This window comes from Gigantopelta aegis, chromosome 5 (assembly GCF_016097555.1).
Source record: "Gigantopelta aegis isolate Gae_Host chromosome 5, Gae_host_genome, whole genome shotgun sequence".
NCBI classification, from domain to species: domain Eukaryota; kingdom Metazoa; phylum Mollusca; class Gastropoda; order Neomphalida; family Peltospiridae; genus Gigantopelta; species Gigantopelta aegis.
The window spans coordinates 36,480,780-36,495,061 of record NC_054703.1 but is presented as its reverse complement, the minus strand read 5'-3'; the positions used below and the strand labels follow the sequence as shown (position 1 = coordinate 36,495,061).

General features: G+C 37.5%; 1 protein-coding gene across 1 annotated transcript; it reads right to left on the bottom strand.

Annotated features, from left to right (window-relative positions):
* Positions 1-1,517: 1,517 nt before the first annotated feature.
* Positions 1,518-11,199, bottom strand: LOC121373709 (AP-3 complex subunit sigma-1-like). Its single transcript, XM_041500447.1, has 6 exons — positions 11,030-11,199; positions 8,327-8,418; positions 7,143-7,254; positions 5,458-5,529; positions 4,778-4,885; positions 1,518-3,639 (listed from the first exon to the last, which is right to left on the bottom strand). Exons 1-6 carry the CDS (start codon positions 11,096-11,098, stop codon positions 3,520-3,522), a joined length of 573 nt encoding a protein of 190 aa, XP_041356381.1. The 5' UTR covers positions 11,099-11,199; the 3' UTR covers positions 1,518-3,519.
* Positions 11,200-14,282: the final 3,083 nt, after the last annotated feature.

Here is a 14,282-nt window from a genome sequence, read left to right as displayed (position 1 = left end):
TGATACAGCCCCCAACAGTTCTACTATGGAATTTCTTAGGATTCAAATTGGGCGTGGTCATCGTTGCCATGCTTTTATTTAGGGAGGGAATTGTGTTCAGTACCACAAAACAGCCTGGATAAATCATCGGTAATCAATAACGGATAAAATGATGCTAAGGTTAAAACATTTCTTTTGATCAACGACACCACTAGAGCACACTGATTTGTCAATTCATCAGCTTTTGTATTTCAAACATTTGGTAATTTTGACAGTCTTAGTGAGGAAACCCGCTACATTTTGTTCCATTAGTAGCAAGGCATATTTTATATGCACCATTCCAGACAGGATAGCACATATCATGGCCTTTGGTATACCCAGCTCATTTTGCCTGAATGCAAGATCTGCTCCAGCATGTGGAGTGATGGGGGGCAGCTGACATCCCCCTAATCCTTCGTCTCACACTGGGTGGCCCAACCCATATGGGGGGGGACCCACACTATGTATGTATTGATGTATGAATATCTATATATTGTATGTATGTCAAGGTTGACTATTACATACATAGATATTAACGCACTGGCGCAGGGGATAATTAAATCCTTTCTGGCCTCACAAATTGTGTTATGCTATTGCTGGGACTCAAACCTATGTATGATTTTATAAAATTTAATAGTTTAAAAAATAAAAAAAAATTGATTGGGGGGATGTGGCCCTGTGCCCCCCCCCCCCCCACACACACACACACACTTCTCTGTTGTCTCATACATGTACCTTTATAGTTGTGAAAACCAAAAAGTCATGAGTTTTGGACCGATATATTCCATATAATGTTGAAAGAGGACCAAGTATGTGTATACATACCTTTAGGAGATAACCATATGGAGTTTTTAGATTTGCGGGTGTTATTTAGGAGATAACCATATGGAGTTTTTAGATTTGCGGGTGTTATTTAGGAGATAACCACATGGAGTTTTTAGATTTGCAGGTGTTATTTAGGTGATAACCATATGGAGTTTTTAGATTTGCGGGTGTTATTTAGGAGATAACCATATGGAGTTTTTAGATTTGCGGGTGTTATTTAGGAGATAACCATATGGAGTTTTTAGATTTGCGGGTGTTATTTAGGAGATAACCATATGGAGTTTTTAGATTTGCGGGTGTTATTGTCTGTCCAATTCTGCAAATGTCATTTTTGACCGAAGGCGTTAGCCCGAGGTAAAAAATGAAACATTTGCGGGCATCAAATAGACAATAACACCCGCAAATCTAAAAACTCCATATGGTTATGTCCATTGTAAATTGAATCGTTTTTTCTACGGAACTAATTGTATATTTGGTATTTCTTGAAAAAAATATCTGGCTACAATCGAACTGTAGATCCTTGAATCGTCAACTTCGCCTCTTTCTATTTCTAATGACGTCGTTAGCTTTCCGGGTGTTATTGTCTATTTGATCACGGAAAAAGAATGTAATTAACCAATCACAATACAGAACACACTGGCAGTCAGTTTACAATTAACAATGACAAGGACTTATGACATGTAGACTATTTAATACCAATGATTCATGCATTTGTACAGTTTTTACATATTCAAATCTTTGTTAAGCCGTCTGTTTTAAATTATTGTAGTTTGTCTACTTCTGAGGAAGTGTACCTTTAACAGTGACAGTGATAAGTCTCATGACATGTAGACTTTGTTTAATACCAATGAATATCTTTGTACAGTTTTTAAACATTATGTTAAGCCGTATGTTTTGTTTTTTTTTAACTTTTATCTATTTGAGGGGGGAAAATATGGCCACCTTCACTAAACACACGGATATGCATGAACAGGATAAAAGTTATAGCTTATTTTGTTTAACGATACAACTAGAGCACATTGATTTATTAATCATCGGCTATTGGATGTCAAACATATGGTAATTTCTGACATGTAGCTACATTTTGCCACTAGAAGCTAGGGATCTTTTATATGCACTTTCCCACAGACAAGATAGCACATACCACCGCATTTGATACACTGGTAGAAAATCGGACATTGTGAATGGCAATGAAAATGTCCAGGGCCCAATTTCACAAAACATCGTAAGCCTAGTTTTGCACGTAAACGCAAACCTACGACTAAACCACACTTTTTATTACTATTATAGTACAACAAATATAGTTTGAAGAACATATATTTCGTTTTCTTTTGTCTTTAAAATGCTCCAGCTTCCGTAATGATGTACTTCTCTGCGAGAATTTGATGCTAAACACGTGCAAACGCACGGCCGGTATAACTGCTAGTAGCAGACGTAAACTTACAATGTTTAGTGAAATGGGCCCCTGGTATCCTTCCGTAACATCCCATGTTGAATATGTATCCTTAATTACGAAAGGAAAGAACTGACAGCTCGACAAACCAATTTGTGAAAGTTTTAAATCTTAATTTTAATGCTGCCATTGTGTTCAAGCCCAGTACGGTATTGCAGAATGCCTGGATAAAAGTTTGTTTTGTTTAACGACACCACTAGATCATCGGCTAATTGATATCAAACATTTTGATAATTTTGTTGTAGTCTTTATACTGTTGATACACCAAACTTCAAAACAGATTAATGTGTTTTGATCCAGATAGGACTTCTTCTTTTTTTCATGATAATTCCACAAGGAAGCAACACATCAAGCGAATATTTTTTTTTAGAAAACATGCTTGTACACGACGATGAAGGCTAGTGTTGTTCTTAATGATGGTACTGTTATCAACACGCTAAATTTGTATAGTGTCTTGTCACTCGTTGTTTTTAGAGCCAGAAGGAACTTCCCAGTGTCCCACAACCCTGTAAAATGTATGACGTCAATTATTGTATGACTGATATATCAAAGGCCATGGTCTGTATTACCCTGTCTGTGGGATGGTGCATATAAAAGAATCCCTTGCTGCTAATCGGAAACAGTAGCCCATGAAATTGCAACAGTGGGTTTCCTTCCTCAATATCTGTGTGGTCAATAAACATATGTCTGACGCCATATAACCGTAAATAAAATGTGTTGAGTGCATCCTTAAATAAACCATTTCCTTCCTTTCTTCTTCATTTATTGTATGACCTCAATTCCTAGTGTGTCTCGGTCCAAAACGGATTGATCCATTTTGATCTGCATTGAGCGGCGGTGTGTCAATGGCGATTCCCAATACGGATCAGTACACATCAAAATGCATTGAACAGAACCGTATTTGGTGTGTCAACGGTATGAGAGAGACAACCTACTATACATTTATCTGTAAATATCCTGTTACATCACAGAATACAATGAACAAAGTATCTTGATACACAAAGTATGTGATAAATGGAGTATCTGTGTTACAATATTGATACCGAACGATATATATATATATATATGATATACCGGCCAACTCTGCCACTAGTACACATACATTTATCTATAAATATCCTGTTGCATCACAGAATACAATGAACAAAGTATCTTGATACACAAAGTACCCGATAAACAGAGTATCTGCAAGTCGCCTGGGTGATAAACATCGAGATACTGCACTAGAACTTGAGGTTGCCTATCGACGGAAGGTCAGGCAATTTAATGTCTTTTATTTTCTGGGGAATGTTCATTTCCTTCATCGCAGACACGGCTCTAGCTGGGGCAGCAGCGATGCCAGCCTGAAAACAGTAGAAAAGAAACCAGTAAATAAAGAGTAGAGAAGAAACACAAAAAGGATAAAATGACATCTTAACACATTTTGCATTTAACATACACTGAACAATATTTTTAAAGTTTCTTTTGTTTAATGACACAACTAGAGCACATTGATTTATTAATCATCAGCTATTGGATGTCAAACATTTGGTAATTTCGACAGTCTTCAAGAGGAAACCCACCACATTTTTTCCATTAGTAGCAAGGGATATTTTATATGGACCATCCCACAGACAGGATAGCACATACCCTGTCCTTTGATATACCAGTCATGGTGCACTGGCTGGAACGAGAAATAGCCCAATGGGTCCCGCTGACGGGGATCGATCCCAAACGTACCGCGCATCAGGCGAGCGCTTTACCACTGGGCTACGACCCGCCCCGACATTGAACAAATATAGCAACATAATTAATAAGTTAGTTTTCTGGATATTTTTAGAGTGAGAAGGAACTCCCCAGTGCCCCACAACCCTGTAAAATGTATGAATGAATGAATGAATGTTTAACGACACCCCAGCACAAAAATACACATCTGCTATTGGGTGTCACAAATGGTAAGTACATGAAAATATTTGAAATGCATGATGTCAGTTATTGTATGACTGGTATATCAAAGGCCATGGTATGTACTACCCTGTCTGTGGGATGGTGCATATAAAAGATCCCTTGCTGCTAATCGAAAAGAGTAGCCCATGAAGTGGCGACAGCGGGTTTCCTCTTTCAATATCTGTGTGGTCCTTAACTATATGTCTGACACCATGTAAGCGTAAATAAAATGTGCTGAGTGCGTCGTTAAATAAAACATTTCCTTCCTTCATCTTTTAAAAGAAAAAGAAAGATAATAACACACAAACATGTAAATGGTCCTGATCAATGTCTAACTCAGAACTATTTTGACAGGGGTAAAAAAAAAGTACACTTGTTTTTATCTTAATGTGGCAAAGCATTGTAAATAATATAGCTAATTTTGAATTTGAATGTGTTGAGTGCGTGGTTAAATAAAACACTTTCTTCCTTTCTTCTTACAGTAACAGCAAACTCAGGGCAAGCTCTGAATGAGAATTGACCCCCCCCCCCCCCCCCACCCGATAAAAAACCCACCTCTTGTTTCTCCAGCTTGTTTTGTTCCTCTATTCGTGTGAGAATTTCCGTCATATTGGTTTCCAAAACCATCCCACCCATAACCAGCTCCGCAAGAATGTAGTGAACCTAAAACAAAACAAAATTATACATCAGGGTTGGAAATTAATAATATCCACCCCACCCATGACCGGTTCAGAATATAGTAAACAAAACAATTTATACATCAGGGTTGGAAATTAATACTGTTCTTCCCACCCATGACTGGTTCAGAATGTAGTAAACAAAACAATTATACATCAGGGTTGGAAATTAATACTGTCCTTCCCACCCATGACTGGTTCAGAATGTAGTAAACAAAACAATTATACATCAGGGTTGGAAATTAATACTGTCCTTCCCACCCATGACTGGTTCAGAATGTAGTAAACAAAACAATTATACATCAGGGTTGGAAGTTAATACTGTCCTTCCCACCCATGACTGGTTCAGAATGTAGTAAACAAACCAATTATAAATCAGGGTTTGAAATTAATACTGTCCATCCATTGCATGACCAGTTCAGAATATAATGAACCTAAAACATAAAAAAAATATACATCAGGGTTTGAAATTAATACTATCCACCCAAAAATGTAACCAGATCAGATAATATGTCAATATTATAATTAATTTGTTTTAATAAAACAGTCTTAATTTACCTTGTCGACATGGAAAATGAGATCCAGTTCACAAACATTTTCAAAACATTTATCCAGTGTCTCCACAAAGACCTGAAACAAAACAAAACACATTAAAATAAACAAAACACATTAAAATAAACAAACAAAACACATTAAAATAAACAAAACACATTAAAATAAATAAAACAGTAAAATAAACCAACGATCTGTGCACAAACTAGTAGAATGCACGAAGAATGATCATACATGTAGGTATACAGGCTCCCATTTCTTTAGGGGGCAGGCTAATTTGTGTCTGAATCAAAAGAAAATGCTCGAATCTGGATAACAATATTTATTTAGGGTTGTAAACAAATTGCTACGCATTTTTACATGGATTACAACTAATACTGTGGGTAGAATGATGGAAAGAAAGAAGTGTTTTATTTAATGACGCACTCAACACATTTTATTTACGGTTATATGGCGTCAGACATATGGTTAAGGACCACACAGATGTTTTTAGAGGAAACCTGCTGTCGCCACATAGGCTACTCTTTTACGACAGGCAGCAAGGGATCTTTTATTTGCGCTTCCCACAGGCAGGATAGCACAAACCATGGCCTTTGTTGAACCAGTTATGGATCACTGGTCGGTGCAAGTGGTTTACACCTACCCAATGAGCCTTGCGGAGCACTCACTCAGGGTTTGGAGTCGGTATCTGGATTAAAAATCCCATGCCTCGACTGGGATCCGAACCCAGTACCTACCAGCCTGTAGACCGATGGCCTAACCACTACGCCACTGAGGCCGGTAGAATGATGGAAATACATATTTTAAAGGTTTCAGGCAAGCTCATTTTGCCCGAATATCTCTATTGTTTTTTCCTGAATTTGATGATTTGCTCCAGCCCTGTGGGTGGGGAGCAGTTGTTCCCCAAGCGCTGTGTGTTATACACTTATAATATGGAGATAAAATTGGTGGAGAAAACAAGGTGATTAACACAGTCCTTGAACATAAGAATATGTCACCCACGGTAATTTTGTATAGAATTGCCATGGGTAAAACGGCCCACCGACAACAACTTTGAGACTGTCTATGGCAAATTTTTTAAAAGTGACATTTGCAGAAAATAAACATGACTGAAAGGTTGTTTTGCTTTATGTAGACATATTTTAAATGTGCAAATGTTGAATACTGGCAAATAATATACACTAGGTGTATACATTTTGTCATTGTTGAGGAGCTTTACCGACAGCACTTTCGTGCCGTCGGTGATGATCTCTACTTATGGCAATTGCCGTCTGTGCCGTCATTAAGTTTGTGCCTTGTTAACAAAACTGATGTCTGTACTTATAGCAAAGGTTGGTGAAAGATTAGGAAATAACCAACTGTCTGAAGACTAAAATTTGTTTCTGTTTAACAACACCATTAGAGCACATTGATTTATTAATCACTGGCTACTGGATGTCAAACATTTGCTAATTCTGGCATAGTCATCATAGTGATACTTTCGTTCGCACGTCACTCGCATAAGTATAGTTTGCATAACCCATTTTTTCGTTCACACATGTTCATGAAGGGTTACTTAGAAACGAAATGGGTTACCTGAATTAGTTTCTGCGTAACCCGTAAATTGCTTATGCTAAGTTTCAATTCTCAGAGGCCTGAAATGGTCCTTTATTCTTGAAAGCCAATAAAACAATATCTTCACATAGTCTTACCTGGATCAAGTCCAGAATTCCGAGCTCACTTTCCGACGAGTCGACACAGAATACGAAATACAGTGTGGCGTAGTGACGGTAAATAAGTTTATAATCAGCACCTCCTATCAGCCTGTAATAAAGGGAAACATGTAATAAACAAACAATCACTCAGTATAGATTCTCTCTTTGAGACAATTAAGCAAACTACATGTCAAATTTGCATGTCAGTGAAATAGCAATGTTTACTTTTTATATATATTTTTTTCATGGGCTACTCTTTTCAATTAGCAGCCAGGGTTCTTTTATATGCACCATCCCACAGACAGGGTAGTACATACCACGGCCATTGATATACCAGTCGTGGTGCACTGGCTAGAATGAGAAATACCCCAATGGGCCCACCGACGGGTATTGATATCAATCCCAGACCAACTGCGCATCAACTGGGTTACGTCCGCCCCCTTTTTTTTAATTGAAAACATATTTTATTGCATAAACAACAAAAGGATTGGGCGCAAGTTTGTGAACTTACTTGGCCCTCTTCTGATTTACATGTTTGTACATGTGTATACAAATTAAGAAATATTTCCATTGGCTTGAGAATTAGTAGCCTAGAAAAGTTATCAGTCCTCATATGAAAGAAAGAAAGAAATGTTTTATTTAACGATGCACTCAACACATTTTATTTACGGTTATATGGCATCAGACATATGGTTAAGGACCACACAGATTTTGAGAGGAAACCCGCTGTCGCCACTACATGGGCTACTCTTTCCGATTAGCAGCAAGGGATCTTTTATTTGTGCTTCCCACAGGCAAGACAGCACAAACCATGGCCTTTGTTGAACCAGTTATGAATCACTGGTCGGTGCAAGTGGTTTACACCTACCCATTGAGCCTGCAGAGCACTCACTCAGGGTTTGGAGTCGGTATCTGGATTAAAAATCCCATGCCTCGACTGGGCTCCGAACCCAGTACCTACCAGCCTGTAGACTGATGGCCTAACCATGACGCCACCGAGGCCGGTCCTCATATGAAGTCACTAGCCTTTCCAATATCAGTTGGAACATGTGACTAACAAATAAATGTATGCAACATGAATGAATGAATGTTTAACGACATCCCAGCACAAAACAATACATAGGCTAGTGGGTGTCAAACTATGGAAAATACAAAACTTAAGTCTAAGGTATGATACTTACGTTCCACCCTCGAGGAAGTTGCAGACATTTTCATCTCTCTTCGAGACAAGGTGGAATGTCTCTCTCACTATTTGTTGCTGTATGTCTTCAGGCTGAAACAATCAAGGACACTCTCATGTGACAAACAGTGGATATGGTGAATACTGTCAGGGGCCTAGCTTCCATGTATGCAGGTACGCAGCTGTGTACGACCTGAGATTGCAAATATTTGTGTGTTTTTTTATTAAAACATATGATGTAAATGTGTGTATATGTTTTATTCCATCGCTGAAAAAGTCTGCGTATCACCTGAGATTACAATTTTTTTTATTAGTAGTAAAATATATGATGTAAATGCATGTAAGTGTGTATGTGAATGCACTTTATTCCATCACTGAAAAAGTCTGCGTACCACCTGAAAATCACAAGCTAGGCCTCTGACTGTGTGGAAATTCAACACATTCATGAGCAAGTGTACTATTTTTAAAAACAAATTGCGGAATTCTGCAACATTTCAAAAGATAATTTTTTAAGTCTTTGAAACAAATTACTGTGCCTCTGAAAACTACAAGAACGACTGTCTTGTTTGCATACATTGTTGTGTACCTGACGCTCGGTCAAATTTAATTTATTTTTACAGAACTTACATGTATGTATTTTTTATTCGAGCATTAAATGTAGATAATCATTTCCATGGACATAATAGATTATGCAAAAACTAAATTCTGAAAATTTGACCTTAGGTCGACGACAGTCACTTTTCGCACCCTTGTTTTGGCTTCGTACACAGTAAATAAAACATATCCAACGGTAATTTTTTGATATGATATATTTGACAAAAGGTACTTTTTATTTCTTTCATCTTTTGAAACTTAAAATATTTTGTCCAGAATTATGAAAAATAACAAAATACCAACCTGTAAACAACGTTGTCCGCTTGTAACCTTGTTATAGAAATTTGACAGGGGTCAAGGTTAGTGGACCAGTTTTTATTTTAATGTGGCAAAGCATTGTAATAATATAGCTAATTTTGAATTTGAATGACGTCAGTATTCCAATGACATCACTTTGATTCGCCTTACAATAACCATACACTGGGTATCGTCAACGTCCTTAACTGCGCTATGCTTCAAATTCCGTTTACTTTGTTTTCTCGTGCACGGTTCGCGCAATCAACATCCGATTTGCTGTCATTGGCATGTCGTTCATTTATGAGGTTTTTCTTCACAGTTCAGGAACATTTTTATAAACAATAAAGTTGAGAAAAGTAAGTATCTAAATACAAAACTTTACAAACCCCTAAAACCATTAATTTACGAAGTCGTTTTTGTTTATTCCTTAAAATTATCGATATCGGGTCCACATGACTCGTAGAAATTAACTTAAAATGGAGAAAGATTAATTATCATTTGGTGCGTGTCACATGACTCACACGTGCCAGATCAACAAGGCCAAAGAATTTAATTTTTACGATTTTTAAGACCCCTGTTGTTAGAATTTGTTTTCAATTATTATATTCGATCTGCAAAAGGTATGCTACATTTTTGTGCCTCTATTGTAGTGAATAGTATTCATAATCCATTCATAACAGTTGTAAATAATTTTGAGTATATAAATTGTGTTAATTCAGAATCAATTCATTAAAAAAAATGATATTTTACAAACTATTCACAGGTATGAACGTAATGCCTATCAGTATTGACATCAAGTGCGAGCGATGTGTGTTGATAAAACGTAGACCGGACCAGAACACTTGAAAATTGAATTTTTCCTTCAAAACAATTAATAAATTAAGTGTCCGGCAACTGTACGATACTTTTTGCAAACGCATGCGCCTGAACACAGTTAGAAACGTCGCACTCTTTCCTGTTTAACGGAGGGTGTTTCACTTTTATTTATTAGAATGGATTTGTTTTACGTCCACATTGTTGATTTTTTACGTTACTTGATTGCAATTTATTTTGTTTCACATACTGTAGCTGAAAAATGTAGAATAGTATTTCCGTAAATATCGTATTCGTGTTTTTGTCGTTAGGTGAACGCAGTTTGGGACGTTGATGGTACATGACGTTTCCGTTTTAAGAATGCTGGAAAAATTCCAGTGCAAACTTGCTATTGAAATTTTTTTGTTTGAACATTACTAATGCATCTGAATGTGTTTGAAGAAAATCTTGTGATTAAAAAATTATACCTTTTACGAAATATGGATTTGAAGTGAAATTACGGTAAGATATGCTATATTTATTGTGGACGAACCCAAAACTGCCCCTGTAACTGCTGCACAAGGCGGAATCGCCCAGTGGGTGATCACGTGATCTACGTCTCAAAATAGATTGCACAGCTTTGTAATTATGGCGACGGAGTGTTACGAAGCGTAGCTGAATGTGGGTGCTGTCGGATTTCTTTCTGTAGTATGTGTATTAGCGATTAATATGTGGATTTTTTTTATCAGTTAACTCGAAAATGATCGATGTAAAGGTATTTGACGTCAAACATAGGATTGGTGTGGTATTAGAGCGGGAATCTTTGCCAACTTTTTGGTTGTCAGGAATTGCCAAAAAAATACATAGGTTGGTCTCTGACTGTAATGAGAGCGTATATTTGTCCAAATGTCCGTCTAGCTCTCTTACAGTCAGAGTACTCGGGCTACGAAAAGTGACTGTCGTCGACCGTAATCTGTTAATACTAATAGACACACCCACCCAATGGAGAAAAAACACTCACGTAATATTGGTAAAATCGGGACATCCTTGGCTTGCCATGATTGTTGAATACTAAAATTGCTTTAATCATACCGACACATGGAAAAGATAAGAGTCACTAGCAAAAATAAACATTAAAATGCTAAAAAGATGTTTCACTCCGTGTCAAGAAGGCAGATTTTCCATCAACTTCCTGTCAGGGTACATAACTCTATTTTAATCAACCGAAATGGTTACATATCAACATTAAATTTGTTTTCGCTCCCAGCCTGGGCCTGTGTCGAAACCTAGTTTATGGGGAACGGTTATACAATATGTCCGACACTTAAGTACAACCATTTACTGTACACTTAGACTAAATAACGAATCCGCTCATGCTCTATTATTTTCTTACTGATTTTTTTTATATCACTATTATGAAGGTAGACATGTATTATTTTCAAAACACTCAAATAAAATCGGAATGAATGAATGAATGAATGAATGTTTAACGGCACCCCAGCACGAAAACTACATCGGCTATTGGCTGTCAAACTATGGTAATGCAAACAAATAAGGTGATGACTAACATCAATACAAAAATTCAAGATTTAAATAAAAACAGTGTAAAGAACTGTACAAAAATACAAATATCACAGATAGATACTGACTTTTACTAAAAATTTCAAATTGTGCTGTATTGGCCATTCTCAAAGAGAATGTTACACCCCTGCACCACGGCGAGGTTACACTTACAGCACGCGCATGGGAAATAAAATCGATGCTTCTGATATAGTTTAGGGATAAATAAAAAACAAGAGACCTCAGCTATGTAATTCTTCAATTTTGTCATGTTAACTTTTTATTCATTTTTTTTGTTTTTTTTTAAATTTAAATTCCAAAGAATTTCTCTATTAATTTGTGAGGATTGCACCCAAGAATCGTGGTACACTGAAATAAAATCGGTGTTTTTGATAGTTTGATGGAAATTTAATTTTCAATTTTGTCATGTTAAATTTCAATTTAATTTCAATATTTAAAATTTTGACCATTGTACCAAGTTTTAGAAAAATACAATCGAAACTCTATAAGAAGATAGCTAGACTTCAAAGCCAAATTTGAAGGACAGACGCTGGACAGACACACCAGACAAATGGGTATTAGGAAAGATCCAATTACGAATGATATAGCGGAGGTAAAATTTCTATTTAAATATTTTTTTAGTTTAAAAACTAGAAGAAAATAGACTTTGAAAATATTCAATGTTAAATTTCTCTAATTGTTAAAATTTCATTTTAGAATTCAAGAATTCCAAAATCTCAATCTCTCTCTCTCTCTCTCTCTCTCTCTCTCTCTCTCTCTCTCTCTCTCTCTCTCTCTCTCTCTCTCTCTCTCTCTCTCTCTCTCTCTCTCTCTCTCTCTCTCTCTCTCTCTCTCTCTCTCTCTCTCTCTCTATCTATATATATATATATATATATATATATATATATATATATATATATATATATATATATATATATATATATATATATTGATGAAGACTGCCACAGAGAATCGGAATTATTTAATTAAAACTTTAGCAGAAAATAGACTTTTAAATTATCAATGTTAAATTTCTATTAACAATTTTTGCTACTTATACTGTTTTAGAGCTATCCGATCAAAATGGTAGAAGATAGACTTTTAAATTTTCAATGTCAAATTTACAAGTATCTAAAATGCTTAAATTTCTTTCACTTTTTTAAATCACAAAAATATATCTCTATCAGTGAAGACTGCCACAGAAAATCATAGTGCCAAGTTTCAGAACTATCCCATCAAAACTCTAGGAGAAGAATTTCACTAATTAAAACAGCATTTTGCTCTGTAGAATGTACTTTTTTGTATTCCATCAAAAACTCAATTTTTAACATTTCCACTATGGGCGGGTTTTTTCATGTTACCAGGGTCGGGTTGTAGCCTAGTGGTAAAGCGCTCGCTTCGTGCGCCATCGGTCTGTGGTCGATCTCCGTCGGTGGACCCCTGACTGGTGTATCAAAGGCTGTGGTATAATATGCCAACCTGTCGGTGGACCCCTGACTGGTGTATCAAAGGCTGTGGTATAATATGTCAACCTGTCGGTGGACCCCTGACTGGTGTATCAAAGGCTGTGGTATAATATGTCAACCTGTCGGTGGACCCCTGACTGGTGTATCAAAGGCTGTGGTATAATATGGTATAATATGCCAAACCTGTCGGTGGACCCCTGACTGGTGTATCAAAGGCTGTGGTATAATATGCCAACCTGTCGGTGGACCCCTGACTGGTGTATCAAAGGCTGTGGTATAATATGCCAACCTGTCGGTGGACCCCTGACTGGTGTATCAAAGGCTGTGGTATAATATGTCAACCTGTCGGTGGACCCCTGACTGGTATATCAAAGGCTGTGGTATAATATGTCAACCTGTCGGTGGACCCCTGACTGGTATATCAAAGGCTGTGGTATAATATGCCAACCTGTCGGTGGACCCCTGACTGGTATATCAAAGGCTGTGGTATAATATGCCAACCTGTCGGTGGACCCCTGACTGGTATATCAAAGGCTGTGGTATAATATGCCAACCTGTCGGTGGACCCCTGACTGGTATATCAAAGGCTGTGGTATAATATGCCAACCTGTCGGTGGACCCCTGACTGGTGTATCAAAGGCTGTGGTATAATATGCCAACCTGTCGGTGGACCCCTGACTGGTGTATCAAAGGCTGTGGTATAATATGTCAACCTGTCGGTGGACCCCTGACTGGTGTATCAAAGGCTGTGGTATAATATGCCAACCTGTCGGTCGACCCCTGACTGGTGTATCAAAGGCTGTGGTATAATATGCCAACCTGTCGGTGGACCCCTGACTGGTGTATCAAAGGCTGTGGTATAATATGTCAACCTGTCGGTGGACCCCTGACTGGTGTATCAAAGGCTGTGGTATAATATGTCAACCTGTCGGTGGACCCCTGACTGGTGTATCAAAGGCTGTGGTATAATATGTCAACCTGTCTGTGGACCCCTGACTGGTGTATCAAAGGCTGTGGTATAATATGTCAACCTGTCTGTGGACCCCTGACTGGTATATCAAAGGCTGTGGTATAATATGTCAACCTGTCTGTGGACCCCTGACTGGTATATTAAAGGCTGTGGTATAATATGTCAACCTGTCTGTGGACCCCTGACTGGTATATCAAAGGCTGTGGTATAATATGCCAACCTGTCTGTGGGATGGTGCACATAATCCCTTGCTACTAATGGAAAACTGTAGCTGGTTT